This window comes from Balaenoptera borealis (assembly GCF_965194805.1).
Source record: "Balaenoptera borealis genome assembly, chromosome: 15".
Lineage (NCBI taxonomy): Eukaryota > Metazoa > Chordata > Mammalia > Artiodactyla > Balaenopteridae > Balaenoptera > Balaenoptera borealis.
In genome coordinates, this window is record NC_138871.1 from 29158764 (window position 1) to 29177847 (window position 19084).

At 56.8% G+C, this 19084-nt stretch overlaps 1 protein-coding gene across 3 annotated transcripts in view; it reads left to right on the forward strand.

Annotated features, from left to right (window-relative positions):
* The window catches only part of SFXN5 (sideroflexin 5), a 118090-nt gene extending 103314 nt beyond the window's left edge, over nt 1-14776 (forward strand). For 2 of the 3 annotated variants that reach the window (XM_082356404.1, XM_082356402.1), the window contains one exon: nt 11667-14776. In XM_082356404.1, coding sequence (XP_082212530.1) covers nt 11667-11744 — 78 coding nt within the window. In that variant the 3' untranslated portion in view covers nt 11745-14776. Of the gene's footprint in view, nt 1-1866; nt 3611-11666 lie in introns of those variants that run through there. The other variant, XM_082356401.1, reaches the window with a different exon arrangement.
* Nucleotides 14777-19084: the final 4308 nt, after the last annotated feature.

Consider the following 19084-nt stretch of genomic DNA (forward strand, 5'->3'; position numbering starts at 1 on the left):
TGGGGCCAGATTTTGGCTGGGGAACATGGAACCTTTGATGCATGGGGGGGACTGAAGTCCTGGAAGGGTTGAGGTCTCTGTAGGAGGAAGAAAAGCTGTTAAAAAAGGGCAGGAGCAGGCAGGGGAGAGCCCCGACGAGCAGTTTCATGGACACTGGGGACAAGGGCATTTCAAGGAGGAGGGGGCTCCCTGCAGGTGAGCTGCTGCCGAGGGGACGAGAAGGAGTTGACAAGACTTGGCAACCGGGGGGTGTGGCTGGACGAGGCAGTCGAGGAGGCAAAATGGCAGTCCGGTTTCTCTCTTTGTTCAGAGAAATGAACTCAGGGATGGGAAGCCATTGGAGAACAGCAAAGAAAATTTCACTCATTGGTGGTCTGTGAGATGGGGGGTTGGGGGCCTGGAGAAAAGGTGGTGATGGGGAAGCAATCACACAGCCCAGGGTAGAAAGGCATGGCCTCCAAGGGGTCCTGGGGTCCAGTAAGTACAAGGGCCTGGTTGACTGTGGCGGTAAAACGCGTATCCAGAACATGACAGTCCTGTGAGGTTCGTACCAGTATTATTCCACGTTTGCAAATGAGAAAACTGAGGCACATCAAGGTTAAGGACCTTGCCCAAGGTCCGAAGTTAGTAATGATGGGTTAGGCTCTGTACCCACAAAAGGATTCCATAACCCTCCTCAGCCCACCCCCATCTCGCTATAAAATGAGAAGGCCCAAGTCTGAACCCCAGATGGCTCCTTGCTAATTTATCGGTAGGAACATTTCAGTGCCCTCACCCAGCCCTCCTCCTTCATGGGGAATCCATGTTCAGGTTCACAGGGACCTTCTGAAGTAGGTGTTTGTGCCTTTGTTCTCTAACCCAGAGCTGAGGCAGGAGGCGGGGGTAGGGGGTCTATGGGCCAGCAGTTTGGGTAGGGAGCCTCCTTAGGAACTTGGGTGTGAGGACAGGGGAGCAAGGTCTGGCCTCCCTTCTGAGCCCCGGTCCTGTCGCCGGGAGTGTGGGGTCTGCCCCGGTGGACCCTGTGACCTTCAGATTAAGGCTGTAGGGCATTGGCCAAGGCCAGCTCAGCCAGGCATGGACGGACCCGTCTGCACCCAGATACTGGGGTGATTTCCCCTTTTTCTTGTAACTTGGAGGACCATGTCATAGCCCCCTGTTCTCAGGGAGCCTCTGTTCTGGGGGTGCAGACAGAAGCCAAATAACCAAGGAATGTCAGGTGATGGTACAGCTATGATGGGAAGGAGAGGGCTGTGTTGGAGCTTGCCCAGGGCTGTGCTGGGTCAGGCGGGTTGCAGAGGCCTCCCTGTGGCATGTGGGGCCTGATTTGTGGTGACCTTTCTGGCCCTGCCCTCTCTGGAGATTGGGGCTCTGGGCTCCAGGCCAATGTGGTCATCTCTGTCCTCCCCCAGACATACACACGCGTGCGCACGCGTGCACACACACACACACACACAAACACACATGCTGGTGTCTCAGCTTCCTCGAGGGAGATGTCCAAGGTCCAGTCTCTGGGCCCATGGGCTTGGCTGCCACAAGAGGCTGGACCTGGGGACGGTGAATGTCCCTCCAGTTCTGACAGCCGGTGTTCCCCACCTGGGAGCGCTTCCAATCCCATTTAATGAACCTCGTTAAGGTTCAAGAAGCAGTACCTTGGCCAAGTACCCTGCCCACGGCCCTGCCTGTTTCCCTCTCTCTTTGTGCCTCTCTCCCTCGATTCCTCTGGGCTCTCCCCCACCCCATTCCCCTCTCTTTCCCTCGCGATTCCCCCCGGGAGCTCTGGGAGGGGGGTAGGCTGGGGAACTGGGCTGCACATACAAGCCGGTGCCATTGTTCGACAATCTGTTTTTGTCTTCATCTTGTTGGCAGGCGGCAGGAGAGGAGCAAAAGGTTAATGAGACACTGTGCAGCGGGATTACCGACGGCGAGCGGCGGGCGGGCGAGCCAGCCATGGTGACAGGGAACTAATTAGGAGCAGTTTAACAGGAGGAAAAAGTGAAATCTCCTCTTCACCAACTGTCAATAATTAGCTGATTTGGTGAGGTTGAAATGTGCCCACAGGAAAAGTTGGGGCTTTTCTGTGGATGAGTGAGGCTGTGGGTACGGGGGCCCCTGGGGGCTCCGCCCTGTCCCTAGGTGGGGCTCAGGCCGGGGGCCGCCACACATGCCCCAGGTCTGCCCTCCTCCCGTCTGGCTGGCATCCCCCAACCTGAACTCTCTGTATGACCTTGGTTTTCACCCTAAAGACCTCAGTTTCCCCTGCCATAAGATAAGGCGTTGTACGTAAGCTTTCTCCTGGTTCTGCCCATGAGGATTCTGGAAGTGAAACCATGAGACTGGCCCCTGGTACTAGAGCAGGGAGAGCCGATGGCGGGCTGTGTGACCTTAAGTCAGCTGCTGACCCTTGGATGCCTCTCCGGCAGCGTGGCTGTGCCACCCTCTCGGGCCAGGTGTGGCTTATGAATGGTGCTGAATGGCGAGTGGGCAGAGCCTTCCTTGGAACATGCCTTCTAGCCCCTGGACCCTCATTCAGCTCCTCTGTCCTCCCAGCAGCAATAGGGGCTGAGGTGGGGGCACTGGCAAGATGGGGCCGGGCTGCTGCTGTAGGGCTGGGGGCTCCTCGAGTGTGTGTGTCTCTCCCCCTGGCACCAGTTTTGCGGGGTCCACGTGAGGCCAAAGAGTCAGGTTCACTGGCAGCAAGGGTTGTTGCCCTGCAGTTGTCTATTGTCGGCTGTTGGTTTGCTGGCCTCTGCCCTTTGGCCTTCCCTGACACCTCAGCAGAGGACCCCCTCCCCACCCTCCTTCTGCCCCTCCAGCTTCTGCCAGACACCTTGACTGGAAGAAAAGGCAGCATCTGAGCCCCCCAGGGCTTGCTGCTCAGAACCTCCCCTGTCAGCCCTGCTAACCCCCCAAGCCCCTCCCTCTCAGCCCAGCCCCTCCTCACCTCAGCCCTGGAGGGTGCAGAGAACCAGAAACCTAAGCCCTCCTTATGTCCTCACACTAGTCACCCTGGCCCCAGCAGTTGGCTCTTAGAGGTCACACGCATGCTGTAGATGAGGTATCTGAAGGTCCAGCTGAGCCATGCCCCTGCTCACTCCACTACCTCTTCCAGCTCCCCCTTCCAGCTTCCATAGTTACGAAACAAAGAGGCACATCGTCCCTGTCCCTGTATGTGGAAAGAATGTGGGTACTCCCAGTGGGTACCAGAACCTCCACCATCTCTCTCCCCATCACCAGCCCTGAAGAAAATGGTAGTTTTGATGAACCAGCTTGGCCAGGAGCTGTGACCTAGCAGAAGCAAATGTCTCCCCCAGCTTGCCTCCATTTCTCTGAGAAAGCATTTGAACTCCCAACCAAGAACAGGGAAGAGTTGGGAATGACCTCAGGTCCACATTCAAGCTGTTCTAGAAGAGGTCCCTCCTCCAGGAAGTCCTCCCTGATGAGCCCCCCTAGGATCTGTCTCTCCCCACACATGTAGACTCTGGTCGCATGTGTTTCCTGCGTCCCATCTCCCTCCCCAGGACAACAGTTCTTTCTCCATCCCTTGACTCGTAGGGTGTCCCTAAGGCTGAGAACTGGCACCATTTATCAACACCTAATACAGAGCATGGCTCACCTGGGCTCACCTTGACTTCATTGCTTCCTGCTTCTCCCACTCTTCCAGGGCTGATAGGAGACCAGAAGCAATGTCTAGGGGGTAGTGTGTCCCTCTTGAGTCCACAGAGATTCACCATCTCCCAGAGCACGTGGCTCCTCCCCTCCAATCTCAAATCCTTCTCCTACTTTGCTTGGAGATGCTTGTTTGGGGCTTTTCTCCTTTACTGCTTTAATCAGTCCCTATTGAACTCTGAAGCGGGCTATTTTTGCCATCAGAAATCTGCCGCCTCCCTGCCCGCTGCTTTCTTGGAGTTTGCCCACAGGACCCCCCAGGAGGGACGGATGGGAATGGCAAAGCCGCTTGGAGCCCAGGAACGCCAACGCCACCTGTCACGTTGCCTGTTCCACACACCCCCACCCCAAACCTGCGCGTGCATGCAGGCCCACACACGAGCACGTGCACAAACATGCGCACACATGCCCCGGTGACAGGCCTCAGCAGGGCCACCTCTCAGCCCATCCCTCCCCAGTTCTTTCTAGGACCTTCTAAAACACCTAGCTGAATAGAGGACAGGGAGGGAGGAGGCTTGGTTGTGCAAAGCTTCTGCTGAGAGGATTAAATGCATCAGTATGTGTGAAGTATTTAGAACGTGCCTGGCCCACAGCAAGCGCTCGGCCCTGTGAGCCGTGAGGAGACACAGGCGAGCAAGACCCAGCCTGCCGGTGGGATAGCCACGGGGTCCTGCCTTCCTTTAGCAGGTTTTCTAAGCCTCCAAAGGGCCTTCTCATCCATTTCTTGGTATTAGCCACATCCCAGCCCCAGGAGTAGAAAAATCTTTCCACCTCACACGTGGGGAAACTGAGACCTTGAGAAGATGGAGGACAGAGAATGATTCTGAGTTTGGTCCACCAGAGGGCACCCAGGAACAGTGCAAAGCTCCAAAATGGGGGGAGGGGGTGGTCCGAGCATTCAGTGGGTGCACATCGCACAGGGGGGATGGAAAAGTATAAAATAAGGGTCCCTGAACTTGGGGGGTGCCGTTCAGTTTGATTCAACGTTTACCAAGGGCCGACTATGCACATGGCACAGGGTGAGTGGCTCACGCTGGGGTGCGGTGGGGGGGCCCCTGTATTCACAGCTGGCCTGCAGCTGCAGGGGTGTAATCGGCCGGGGGCACCGGAGGCAGCAGCAATGGATTTGGTCTGCGAAGATCAGGGGAAGCTTCCTGGAGGATTAGGCCTCAAAGCCTACACGTACAACGTACTGGGCATGAGAGCAGCCAGTGGGTGAGGAAGCTGGAGGAGGTCGCAGAAGACCCTGAGTGTCCAGCCAAGGAGTCTGACATTCACTGCGAAGGCAGTGGGAGCCCAGAGCCAGCACCAGAGGCCTGCCCCACGGATCTAGGCTCAGGCCTCAGCTGCTCCCCAGTTCCTGCCTAACACTCCTGTCCTCCAAGGACACGCAGGATAACACTCAGGCCTGGACGTGTGTATCTGAGCAGGACCTGAGGCCCGCCTAGCCCTGGTGACAGAGGGTGGTATGTGGCCGCCCAGTAGGCAAGTTGGTTCCGGACCTGGCAGAGGCCTCAGGCACACAGGGTCAGCCAGGTGCCGGCCTGGGCTTTGGACCTGTGTCAATGTTGCCACCACCTGCGGACCCTCAGAGGCCCAAACCCCTGGCCAGGAGCAGGAGGCCGCTTTGAGCCATGTCACAGGGTCACGCTGAACACCCCACCCCCCAGCCCAATGCCTTTGAAAAGGAGGCAGAAAAGCCACCAGAAGAAAGGCAAGTAGGAGGAACTTCTTTGTAGTAGGTAAAAGCCCCTGAAAATGGGGCACAGGCCGGGGATCCAGTTTCCTGTTTATGTCTCGGCACCTTAGCTCCAGGTTCAAATATGTAAACTATCTGCTGGCTGCTGGCTGCAGGTGTGTGTGTGCTCTGAGGCTGCAGAGGCAGAGGTGATCCCAAATGCATTCCTGACTCTGGCCCCCCACCCAAGATGAGCCAGGAGACAGAGGCAAATAGCTCAGGGTTAACCCTTCCAGCGCCACAAAGGAAGCCCTTCAGGCTGTTCTAGGGGGCTCTGGGGCCAGCTGGGCCTGGGGGTGCTCCAGAGAGGCTCGTGCTTTGTGTTTGCTGCCTCTGACCTTAGATGCAACCGGAAATCTGGGGCTATCTGTGACAAGGGGCAGCAGGGTCTGAGCTGGGTCTGGAGGCTGGGGTTTGGGGCTCTGATAGGGTTAGGGTTAGGGTTAGGGTCTGAGAGGGGAGGGCATCCGGGTGAAGCTGTCTCGGAGGCAGGGTGCAGGTTCTGCCTGGGAGTTAGAGAGTGCTAGCAGGTCAGTACTGCTCATGTCATGGCAAAGCGAGCTGTTTCCAACAAGCCCACGTCTTCTTGGCACCCCCAGTTCTGGGGCTGGGGGGTGCCATCAACCAGTGCTGATTGATCACTTCAGCCAGGGCTCTGGCTCCCCATCCCAGACCCCGCCTTCCCTTGAGGTCCCCTGATGACTGGCCATCAGGCACCTGGGGAGGAGTTCACCAGATGAATGGAGGGACCCACAGGTTCCTGCTGGCCCCGCACTGGCTGCCGGGACTGGGTCACCCCTTCTCCCTGTGGCCACTCCTTGCCCAGCCTTCCTTCTCCTTGTCACCTTCTCCCCAGAGGAGGCCCCTCAGAGCTCATCTGTGGTCAAGCCCCTGCCCTTGGCCTACTACCCTGGGGCTCTAGTCTTTTCTGGGCTGATGATAGTGACCCCTCCTTGCTGCATCCACTCCTCTCACTGGGCCTTGGGATCTCCCTCTGTCCACAACCCACCTCTGAGCCACTGTGGCCACCACACCATTTGTTCTGCTGCTGACACAGCACATGGAGCCGGCTTCTGCTTCTTCCCTTACCCCAAATAGCAGGGGGACCCCAAGGGAACACACACCCTGTCCCTACCTCTGGGACCCTGAAGCTTGTTAGTTGCCCTCACTCAGTACTTGAATCTCATTCATTTACCAGCACAGCCCTGGATGTGATTTCTGTGGCGGGGACTCAGGCCCCCCACACCTCAGAGAGGTGATCTTCAAGGGGTAGGCAGCATGGGGGTCCCTGCCCCAGCTTCCTCCGCTGAGCCCAGCGGTGAGGACCCTCAGTGGTCCCGACATCCATGAGCCCTCGAGACGGTGAGCCATTGGCTCAACCCCCAGCTATGGTCAGAGAACTAGAGAGGTCTTAACGAATGACCAGTTGAATTGGCCCAGGATGGCAGTGAGAGGCTGAGTGAGGGTTAGGAAATCTGGACTCTAGGGGGTCACCAAATCCCACCAAAATCCCTCTGCCAAGACCAAAGCCTCTCAGCCCTCACCGAGGCCACTTGGAAACTCTGTTTGCCTGGCGTTGCCGTGCTGCCTGTTGTCTGTGGTGCCCTCCGTCACTGCCACCGCCCCTTGGGCTGGTCCCCCAAGGCCGCCATCATGGGCTTGTTCCCTATACCCGCCCCTCAAATGTGCCTGTTCCCCAGGCCTGGCGCCCTCCCCTGCCATCTGCTCTTCTGGGCAACTCCTCCGCTCCGGGGCTCTGGCTGCGCTCACATAGCCAGGGCTCACGCTTCTGCCCAGGCCCCTGCCCAGAGCTCCGCCCCCGAGACCTGTCTGCCTCACCGGCTTCTCAACCTGGGGGACCCAGGCCTGCCACCCTCCCACCCTGACCCCCTCCCCCCATATTCCCCTGCCTCTGAGAACGGCGTCACCAGCCACCCAGGCTCCTGAGCTAGAATTAGGAATCATCCAACGCACAGTCATCCTCGACACCTCCCTCTCACCCCCACGTGGAATTGGTCATCAACTCCTATGGATTTCGTCTCAGAAAGGATCCCCACACCCTCCTGTCAGCCCCCACTGGCAGCATCACAGGGCAGGACCTGCCACCTCTCTGATTCCCTCAGCTGCCCCCTCACTCACCTCTCCAGTCCATCCTCCGTGCTCACCACCACCAGCGAGACAGGGATCTTGGACCACCCCTGCTCAGAATCCTTCCGTGACTCCCCATTGCCCTCGGGTAAAATGCTGACACCTTCCCGTGGCCTACAGGGACCTGCCTGCCCCAGCCCCACCTCCATTTCCTGCCACATTCCCAACCTGCCCAGCATTGCCCACACCAGACATGCCATGCTGGCCAGCTTATGCTTTTCTCTTCCCCAGCAAGCTTTTCCTGCCCTCTCTTCTCAAAACCTTCTGTTTCTTCCTGGCCTCCCTCCTCTGAGAAGTCTTCCTTCCTTGTTCTTTCATCAATGCACGGTAACCCCCACCCCCTCCCAGTTTCCATGGCACTTGGTTTGTCTCTCTGGGATCCATCTGCTTGCCTTTCTGACTCCTTCCCTAGACTTGAAGCTTCTCAAGGGCACGGGCTGCTCTGGTCCATCTCTGTGTGCCCAGCCCTGGTGTATGGAGTTGGCAGCTATGAACATCTGCTGACTTGAGGGCCGATGGAATTGAAATGAGAGGAAAAGCCTTAGATGCCAGCTCTGTCCCTAAACGCCTGCTCCTGCGTTGAGGGCCTCGTCCACTGCCCTCCCCCGCAGCCTTCCCATTGCCTGTGTCTCCCCCACTGCTTCCCTCCTACCTGCTGCCCTCAGCACGGTGGCGAGCCTGGGTCTGCAACAGCCCCGCTGGGAGGGTGAGGCCTCGGTCTCCACCAGGGCCAGTGCCCTCCAGGGAACGGGCCGAGTAGGCCGTGGCCCTGGCCCGTGGTCCTCCACTGTGGTGGTGAGCAGCCTCTCCGATTTTAATGCGGGCCTCAGTGCTTCAGTGAAAGCCGGCAAGGGAAGTTGCTAATAATGGCACTAAAATAAAATATGCTACATCTGTTATGGGTAGCAGAACAAAATTAGCTGCTCACACCTCTGACATCCAAGATGTCTTAACTTAAAATACTCCTTGGCTTACTTTACATCATTTACTGATTATATTTAAAAGAAATACAATTTTGCAATTACTGTTCTTTCCAGCGTGATATCTATGCATCATTTTACTTTTATGTTTATATATTTCTCCTTCATTAGTGCAGTCTGAAGGGTGATTAGGATTCTTCAAACATTTTACAGAGGTTAAACGTTGATTAAGATTTAATTATTACTGTAAATAGCTTGGAATGACATATGGTGCAAAAGCCTGACATATGTGCATTTGAATAAATGAAGTGCTATTTCCCAGGATGCCTCAGTAGCTGTTTAACAGCTTTCCCGAAGGGTTATGTTACACCTCATGGTAAGATTGCTGGGATGTTATATTTTGTTGGTTTTTGCAGCTGAAAGCTAAGAACAGTTTTCCAGTTTTTTAAAAACATTGAATATTTTAAATACCTAAATTGTTTTGCACAAATTTTTGCTAATTTGTCTAACTAGGTTAAACATTTTCAAAAGCATTTAGATTTTTAAGCGTGGGCGCTGTGCATTGTGTCAGTGGCAGCATGGGGACGAGGAGAGCTGGTGGGGTGGAGGGGACTCGGAGGCCGGCAGGGGTATGGAGGGAGGAGGTGGTCTGAGGAGAGGGGGTGGGAAAGAGGCCTGGTCCCTGAGCCTAGCTCTTGTCTCTTTGGCCCTCTCAAGTGGCCTGGGTATTGGGGTACCAGGGACTACAGGAAGAGGGTCCCCCTTCTCCAGGAACTTCACCGGGCCCACCAGCTGTTGTCCACACTGAATCCCCTCTTGTCTGGTCTCGGACATGACTGAGTTCTCTAAAAGCCCGTGCAGTCTACGGCACCTCCTGCCTACTGCCCAGGGTTGCCACGTCTTGATGTATAGCAGGTACCTGGGATGTATAGCAGGTACCTGGGACCAAGCTCAGCGAGCTGAGTTTCAAAGGCCCGGTGCTCCCTTGACTCAGTCCAGGGCAGGTGTCAGGCTGGGGCCCCCCACAGAGGTAGCACCTCCCTCCCGGCTCCCTCAGGTTTGGGGGCTCAGGTGTCCCCACCAGATCAGTCCCTGGAGCTGCAGATCAACATCTGGGCGGCTGTGGAGCCTCCAGGGGGACCCCAACCTCCCAGTACCCTCTGCCTCTCTTCCTTCCGCTCATTGATTCAACACTTATGAACACCTACTGTCTCCCGGCACTGGGCCCTGAGGATGCAGGATGAACAAGATCACACACTCGCTGCCTCATGGAGCTTGTGATCTAACACGGAGAAGGGGGAGATGAGTGATCGGGCAGCCTTGAACCACATGCTACAACGGCTATACAAAGTGCAGGGGAGACTGGGGCTGGAGAGGTGGCCGTACCCAGCCTGGATGAGGGAAGATGTCTAAAGCTGAGGGAATCGGGGTGGGGGAGGAGAGGACGTGGCAGAGGGGCAGCTCAGGCGAAGACTTGGGGTGGGGATAACCCAGTGTGTCTGAGGCACGGTGATAAGTGGGTGTGCCGTGTCTCCAGTCCAAGGGACTGGGTGGTGAGGGGGAGGCAGGGGCTGGATCTTGAGGGATCCAGGGATCCCACTGGGTCTGGGAGGGCAGTGGGGCCAACGAGCCATTTCATAACAAAGAGAGGCATGGCCAGACTTGCAGCTGAGAGGCTCCCGCTGGCTGTGGTGGGGGAGGGACTGGAGTGGGTGAGACCTGAGGGGAGGGAAGGAGAGTGGAGGTCAGGAGGCCCCAGGGTCTCCGGCCAGAGCACCATTGGGTGGCGGTGTGGTTAGCAGGGGTGGGGCAGGAGGAGATGAGGAATTCCATTCTGCTCTGGATGGGTTGAGTTTAAGTACCTGTGGGGCTATGTGCAGGCAAGAGGAAGCCTGAGACCCTGAGAAGTGTCCAGTGGGTGCCACACAAAGGGAGCTGGCAGTAACCTTGGAGAGGAGGATTGTTGTGGAGCGTGGTAGGAACAGAGGCCAGATTTGCTGCGGGTTGGAGAGTCAGTGGGAGGTGAGGAGGTGGTGCTGGCCAGTGTGGACGACGCCTTGAACAAATGTGGCCGCTGGAGGGGAGAGAGACCCGGTGGTAGCTGGAGCATGACATGGGGTTAAGGGGAGGTTCTGTGGGATGGGAGGTTCTCTGCTGATGAACAGGAGTCAGTGGGCTGAAAAGGTGGGAAGGAGGGAGGGCAGTCCAGCAGTGGTCTCCAGAGTGGGGTCTTCGGGGGGAGGGATAGCCGCAGCGGGGCAGCTGGAGGGCAAGTCCAGAGCAGAGTGTGGACACAGGTAGGTCGTGGGTTTGACGAGAAGCTGAGGGGTGTCTTCTGATGCCTTCTGGTTTCCCTCCGAAGTAGGAAGGTGAGTGGGGAGCTGAGGGTGGCGTGGCTGAGGAGAGCAGAGGAGGGTCCAGGTGGCCTCTGCGGAGAACGGGAGAGGGAGCTGACCGGCCATGTGGCCCAGGGGTGGGGATTGTCTGGCCACTGTGAGGGTCCAGCCAAAGTCAGGGGCAGTGAGTGTTGAGTGATCTCCGCTAGGTGGTCAGGTTTAAGTGGAGAGAAGGTAGATGCATAATTGGGTTCCTCCAAAGCAGGGCTTCTGCCAGTCTAGGCCAGAAGGGCCTTGCAGCTCGGAGAGGCTGAAGTGGTTGGCCCTTCGCGTCCGGGTTGGAGGGAGAGGATGTGAAGACTGAGCCGTAGGGAGTCTGAGGCTGGGGTCTTGGTGGTCCGAAAACGGATAGGGAGAGTGAGTGGGGTGCTGGAAGGACAGGGGATGGTGGGGTCCAAGAGGGCAGGGTCTGGATTTAAGGAGTCTGGATGGAGCAGCCCTGGGGGTGACCAGGCCCAGGGTGTGTCCTGGGAGTGGTTTATGCAGCATCGGGGACAAGGTCCTTGGAGATGAGGGAGACAGAGAACTCAGAGGGTAGGACGTTCCCCCACATGGACGTGCTGGCAGAGGAAGAGGCATGACCTGGGCTGGAAGGGGTATCGTGAGCCCCTGGGCCGAAGAGCAGTAAAGAAGGAAGACGTAACATTAGGCAGCACACGTGGGCCCTGGCTGGGTGCCGGGGGCAGAGGGGAGAAGTGTGGGCACCAGGTGGTCCTAACTGCTACTCCCAGCTCCCCACTCACCCCTTCCCTCCCATCCCCCTCACCTTTCCTCTCTCTGTTCTCACTTTCTTCTCAGATCGAAACGACCCAGTTAGAGCCTGAGATTGCCCGGGCCACGAGCAGCCGGACAGTGGTGTACAACAAGGGGCTGTGAGCGGTGGCCGGCCGGCCTGGGGAACGGAGCGTTGTCCAGGCCGGGGGTTGGGGGCAGGGAAGGAGTCCCATGGGCTGCACCTGCAGGGAGAGGCCAGCTGACCCCCCAGTCCTGGGCTACCTGCGGGAGCCCTCCCCCCACAGTGGTAGGGAGACTAATCTATTCACACTTTAACATAAGGGAGAGGAATTCTGACACATTTACTATGAAAAATAATCAAGTGCATTTCTGGGCCTTACGTGGGGTTGTCAAAACTCTACTTAGCACAATTATGTGTGAAGCTGAAAACTTGTAGAGTGCCCACGGGGTAGGATTAGGATCCTTTTATACTTTGGTTTCTTTTTTCTTTTTCTTTTTTATCAGAATCAAGCCTTGGTTGCAGCTGCCCGGATGCAACAGGTGGTGGGAGGAATGGGCCTGGTGGCCTTGGTGGCCTGGCTGGTAGATTTAAGATACTACTGTGGCCAGGCCCGATAGCTCCCTGGGCTGGGCTGGGCTGCGCTGGGCTGGACTAGGGAGGGGAGGGGAGGAAGTCTACACTTCACAGGATGAACCAGCTGTGACTGAGTTCCTCAGGAGGTGGCCCAGGAAGTCAAGGGGCACTGGAGGCCTCTAGAAGATTCCTTGGCCAGCTGGCTCTGAGTGTGGCCAGCCTTCATGCCACACCTGCAGAACCAGTTCCTCTGCATGAAACCCAGTGACACACTGAGGCTGGTGTCACCCTCCACGGAGCCCTGATCCATGTGAGACCCCGAGATGACCCCAGCTCCAGGCAGGAAGTCCTGAGAAAGAACGAAGCTTGGCGGGAACCGTGGCCTGCACTCTGCCCTCTGCGGGAAGAGCTTCCTTCCAGGCACAGGCTGGAAGCTGGGCGTTGGGACTGAGGGTAGGGCTGGAGGCAGGCTGACTGCTGTCCTTTCCAGCCACTGGGCCACCTGCCCCAGCCCACCATTTCCTGAGCAGGAGGGTCTCGTGCCTGAGAGTGCAAAGCCCAGATCTCTAGGCATCTACCTGAGAGCATCAACCCAGGAACAGCAGGCCCCAGCTCTGGCACTAACGGGCTGTGTGACCTTGGACGTGTCCACTACCTTCGCTGGGTCTCCACTCCCTGTCTGAAACCAGAGGACTGGATTGAGGGGTTCCCACCTGCTCTTCCAACTAGACTTTGTCTTTGCCTGTCCTGCTCAGGTGCTGGGTATCCCAGGCCTATCCCCAGCGTGGACACTGGACTGGGAATGGGGCAGGCTCCCTTGGAAATGGCCAGCTGTTGGCCTCAGAACCTGCACCTTGCCCTTCTGTATGTGAACACACATTCCTGGAGCACTTGACCTTTGCCAAACACTTTACAGGTCTGAGGGAAGAGGCAGCGTGCATGCCTGGGCCTGAGTGTGGGCCCACATGCTCATGCCGCTGCCTCTCACCCTGCATGGGCCTCCGAGGCCCCTTGCTGCTGACTCTCATTTGCAGGCGAGGAAAGGGGAGAGGGCTACAGGAGCTTTGCAGAGGAAGCAGGGCCTGAGGTGGGGGTGAACAAGATAAGCCCCCTGACCCCCATCTGAAAGGCCCAAACAAAGAGGAAGCCTGGGCCTCCATGCATCCCTCAGCTGACCCCGACTTGAATGGAGCCCTTGATATGCAGCCAAAGGGCCTCTGCTTCCCTGGCGACTTCATCTGGGGAGAGACCTGGACGGAGATGAACACATGCACTTGCAGGAAAAGGCTATTGCAGGACGGCAAGGGCGTGGCCATGGGTGGCTCTTGCCATCTTTAGGGCAGGGTAGTTGTGAGGTGCATTGATACCACGCACTCCTCAGAAGCCCCTGCTGCCCTCACCGCCCAGGCAGGCCCTGGTGCCCCCCCCCCCCCGCTAGCTCTGCAGGATGCTGCCCTGAGGGCTCCCCACTCTCCTAAGGAGCAGCCCACCCACTGCCCATGAGGAGCAGAGGGGGTACCACAGTGTTGGAGGGGCAGGTCGTTTTTAGCTAATCCTGCCATAATGTGAATGTGCCAATGACTGGGGGCTGGGCATGTCTGGGTCCTCTTTGGAAAAGCTCACTTCAAGCTCACCTTGCCCCACCTCTCATAGGGTCTTGTTCTTTTGCACTTCACCTTGGGACCAAAACTGACCACCCCAGCTCTACTCCCACCCCGTCCGGGGTCCTGGCAGAGATGGGGTCTTTCCAACTCTGCCTCTGTGCTGGTTGCCCCTGCCCAGCCCCACCCCTGCCCGAGTCTTGGGAGCCCTGTGGCCTCGGCATCTCATAACCTACTTACTTTGTCTCCTGGATGCTTTCGGTCATGCTCTGAATGCAATTTCACGTGAGCTAAGGGGGTTTCTCCTGGGAGTGGGAGGGGTGGGTGGCAAAGGATCCTTGTAGCTCAGGGTAATTGTGACGGAGGTTCAGGCGACCATGCTGTTAAGTCCTGGTCTGGCTGCAAAAAATACCGTGAGGGGAAACTTTTGGCCAACATCCGTCCTCTACTCTGCTGAGGACAGAGGAAGGGAGGCCTCGTGGGCAGATTGGTTCATAACTAGGGGTGGTGGGAAGGCTGAGCCGGGATCCACTGAGGGCTGGGCCTGGCCCAGCTGTGCCAGAAGAAAGGGCACACCTGCAACTGGCTCTCTCTCTAGCCCTGGTGTACCCTCCTCTGGTCACTTCAAACGTTCCCTCAGGCTTGGGGATGCCCTTCTCCTATTCCAGAGAGCAATCTGAGAGCACAGGAACTAAAAGCCCAAGATGTCAAGATAACCAACAGACCCCTTTTCCAATTCCTGACTGTGAGCCAGCTGGTCTCCTGTCCTGGGCCTCTAGCCTGGGAGCAGGGTGACGTCCTGAGAGGACAAGGGCAGTGGACGGAAGCAAGGTGGTTTTCTAGCCCTGGGCCAGTGTGAGTGAGTCACCAGCACACATGCCTTGGCCACTCCCAGGGGACTTCGCAGTGTCTTTTTAACCTTCTCAGAAAATTTCTCAATCTCTTGTGATTTATGTAATACTAATGAGCTGTGGGCAATAAATGATGGATTTAAAGCATCAGGGCTTGGCTTTGTGAATTGTGGGTGGGGGAGGTAGGGGTGGGGAAACAGTGGGAACAAGCCAAGAGCTGACTGAGGATGTCGTGAGAAGGCCCCTGAGGAAGGTGCAGACCCAGGTTCCAGGAGGGCTCAGGCCTGCTAGGAGGCCCAAAGGGAAAGAGAGACAAAAGGACGGAGGGGCATGTGACGGCAGGAGGCGGGACAAAGCGGGTGAGCTGAAACGCTGCAGAAAGACCCTTTACAGAGTGGTGACTGAGTGGAGGGCTCACTAAGGGCCCCGCTGCAAGGAAGTGAGTAGAAGAGGGATCTTGGTAGATCCTCGGCTGCTGATGTCCAGGGGACTGGGGGGAGGCATGGGAGGGGCATTCTGGACTGCCTGGGGGCCCGGAGGGACTTCACAGGGAGAAGAGGTTTGAGCCCAGTGGAAAGGTACCTGATATTGGCAGTGGTGTGTGGCACCAGCCCTGGGAACGCTGCGCCTTCCTAACTCCTCCACAGTCCCTCAGGGCCGGGCCTCGGCCACCTCCTGACAGCTCTGGCTCCTCCAGCTCCAGGCAGCTCCCAGAGTTCCGGAGGGAGTGAGGCCTGGCCTCGTCTCTGGGACCTCCAAGCATCTTCCAAGCCTGCAGGGAGAAGCTGATGGCCTCCTCTGCCAGGAGGACCGTGTAGTGGAGGCGGGGTTCATGGCTGGGGTAGGGCAGACCCGGGTTCCAGCCCCAGTTTGGCCCCAGCCCGACTGTGACTTCTAGCCAGTCACCTCCTTTATTCACCCATTCATTCAGTCGGATGTTTATGGGACATCTCCAGCAGAGCCTTGGTGTCCCTTAGCTGTAAAACGTGAAGAACAGCATCACTCGGGGGACCGGTGTAAGGACGGAAGAGACCAGGTAAGGAACGCACCCAGACGCTTCTCCCACACCTCCCAGGTGTCGGGGGGCTGCCGCCTCCCTTTGCCTGGGCGCTGGGCCTCCCTAGGAGGGTGGGAGGGGGGAAAGGGATGGGGGAGGGGTCCGTTCTCGAAGTGATACTTTTAGGTCAGGGGGCTTCTGGTCTCTGGGGAATTTCTTTGCTAAGAGCCTCACTGGCCACGGCCCCCATCCGGATGGAAATCCTTGACTCTCAGAAAAGACACAAATCCCTCCTGGGAGCTGTTTGTTGTTTTTAGCTAGTTTGGGGGCTCAGCTTCTGCCTAGCCCGGAGATCATTAACACTCCAGGAATGTGGCTTCCCCTGGCCCCATCCCCATCCGCTGGCCCCTAGGGCCTCCCTCCTCCCACTCAGGCCATGGTTAGAAGGAGAGTCAGAATGCTAGCGGACGAGGGCGGTGATGAGTGACCCTTTCCCGAGGCCCCGGGGAGCCGGCTTCCCCTGTCCTCCAGAACTGCTGCCGCCCCTGCCATCTCACCCATTCCGCTGCCATTGGTTAGGCCCCCAAACAGGAGAGTCTCAGCCGTTCCCTGAAAGGCCTGACCCGCACGTGCTTCCCTGCAGTACCAGGTGTCTCTCTCAGGCAGTGGCCCAGAAGTGTTTGTTCTCCGTGTCCCATTCCGAGGTAGGTGCTGGCAGACTGTCCAGGTCAGAGCCCGGCTCCTTTCCGACAAGGACACCGCCTCAGCCAGAGCAAGAATCGGGAGACCCACCTCAGCCCAGTCCCCTGGGCCTTTCAGAAGGGTAGAGAGGAGGAAGGAGAGAACAAAATGGGGAAAGAGGAGGTGTACAAATGGGCAGACAGACAGAGACACCAGATGTCCCCCTTGAAGACCCCACGCAAATCCAGCGGGTAAATGAGGGAAGGGGGCTGCCATCAGTCCCCAGCCACCTGAGCTGGTTCCCCTCCTCTTCACATGTGAGCATGGCAGAGGGAGGGACAGTACAGCAGGGCCCTCGCTCTCCAGAAGTGAGCTGCAGGAAGACACTGGAGACATAAGTGAGCCAGGGGCTGCAGCGCCAAGGAGGCTGGGAGCCACTGGAGGCTTCAAGTGGAGAAGTAGATTCATCTGTCAACAGAGTGGAGTGTAGCGTGAAAAGGCAAGACTGCTGGGGAGACCAGGGAAGAGACCACTGTGGCAGTCAAGGTGAGGGAAGATGGGGCCTGGACCAGGTGGTGGGATGGGGATGGAGAGAAGTGAAGAGATTCAGAACTGCTTAGCTCTTGCCGATTGATTGTGGAAAGGATGGCAGAGAAAAGTCAAAGATGGCCCCAGGTTCTTGGCTTGGGCAGCTGAGGACATAGATGGTGGTGCCACTTCTCAGGGCTTAGGAACAGAGAAGGAAGAACAAATCTGCAGAGAAGATGGTACATTCTGTTCTGCAAGTTATTAGAGGGTCCTATGAGATAACCAAGTCAAGATGTCAGGAGACAATTGAGTGTGCTTGTCTGGAGTTCAGGAGGCAGGGTGGGACCGGATGTGTAGATTGGCATGTTATCCATTTATTGAGAGTACCTGGAGCTAAAGGAACAGAGGTAACCACCTCTGTGACTCAGGGGGAGTACGTGGGGGGTGGGGAGAAGAGGAAGACTGGTTTGGAACCTCAAGGAGTCCCCATCTGTGAGGCCTGCTAAGACTCTCAGCTACAAGAAAGGTGTTGTGGGCTGAATTATGTCCCCCCAGTATGTTGAAGTCCCAACCCCCAGTATCTCGCAATGTGACTCTATTTGGAGGTACGATCTTTAAAGAGGTAATTAAGTTAAAATGAGATCAATTAGGATGGGCCCTAAGCCTACCAATATGACTGGTGTCCTTATAAGAAGGGGATGTTTGGACATAGAGGGAGAACACCATGTGAACATGAAGACAGCCACCTGCAAGCCAAGGAGAGAAACCTCAGAAGAAAACAACCCTGCTGGCACTTTGATCTCGGACTTCTAGCCTCTAGAACTGTGAGAAAATAAATTTCTGTTGTTTAAGCCACCCTGTCTGCAGTGCTTGTCATGGCAGCCCTAGCAGATTAATACAAGAGGTAAGAGGAAGATAAGTAGAGTGTGGTATCCCAGAGGACAAGAGGTGAGAATGCTTCAAGTAGGAGAGGTTGTCCACATATTTAACAGGTGCTGAGAGTTGAAGGAAGATGGAGACCAGGCTGTGTCTCTTGGAAGGACCTGAAGAGAATGGTCTCAGTGGAGTGTGGTCGGGGCAAAAGCCAGATCTCCATGGGCTGAGAAGTTAGCAGGACTCCCACTGACTGCCAACGCAGAGAATTCTTTAAAGAGATTTGGTTGTGAGTTGGGCAGAGAGACATGACGATGGCTGCAGCATCACATGGGGCTAAGGGAGGGCTTTAGAAGGGAGACTCTCGGGCAGCTCAAAACTCTAAAGGGTGAGAGTGAAAGAGACTGTAAAGGCAGGAAAGAGGAAGACCCACCCAGAAGTGAGGTCCCCGTAGGGGCAGGCAGGATCTTGGCTGATAACAGGAGGCAAGTGGAGAGAATGAGTTGGATGCAGGCAGTGTGGGTCTGAGGGTGGGAAGCGGGGGCGGGGGGGAAGGCTAGCTTCCCTGGCCCCTCCAGATCCACTCTGCAACCTTCTCCCCCCACTCTCCGTCCCAGGAGGCTGACTCATAGCACTCGCTGTTTGGCTCCCGCCATCGGGAGTCAACGGCAGGAAACTGGAGGATTGGAGGAGAGTGAGACTGGGGGCTTTATTCCCCCTAGAATCCCCTGCAGGCTGTGGGTCTCTTGCTCCTAAAGTCCACAGCTCCTGTCTGGGGCCCTCTCTGTCTAGCTGTCCTCTCAGGTTCTGTCTGGCACCTGCTCCTGCCCTTGGCCCCTTCAGGCCTAAGGGCCACATGGATTCCCAACGGTTGCTAGTCTTGGAGTCCTGCAACATCTCTTGTTGGTTTCCCAAAATTTGTTGGTTGCCCTTTATTCAACTCTCCTCAAAGCGCTTCCATTTGACGAGACCATCTCTTTCTACTGGGCCCCTGACTGATATGAAGGTGTTCCCTTCTAGTGCTTCTAGGTGGAAGTAAGTTCCTCTGCTGAGGGTAAGGGGGAAAATGAGGTGTGGGGGAGAACCTTGGGGAGAGGTTTGAGACATTCCTGTGGGGAATGGGAGTGGACTTATTAATAGGGGTGAGGCCTCAGCTGAGGGGTGCCATTCAGCCCGCTTGCCTGATGTCCTCACAGACTCAGCTGCAAGGGCAGATGGGGAAAGGGGTTCAAGCAAGTCTGTGATTTCAGGCAGGTGCAACTAAGGAACGGCGGGACAAGGGGATGTCATAGAGAAAATAGAGGGGCCCATGAGGTCAAAGCATGGTTGTAGAGGAAAACTGTGTGAGTGAGAGGAAAGAACGTGTGGTCTGAGAG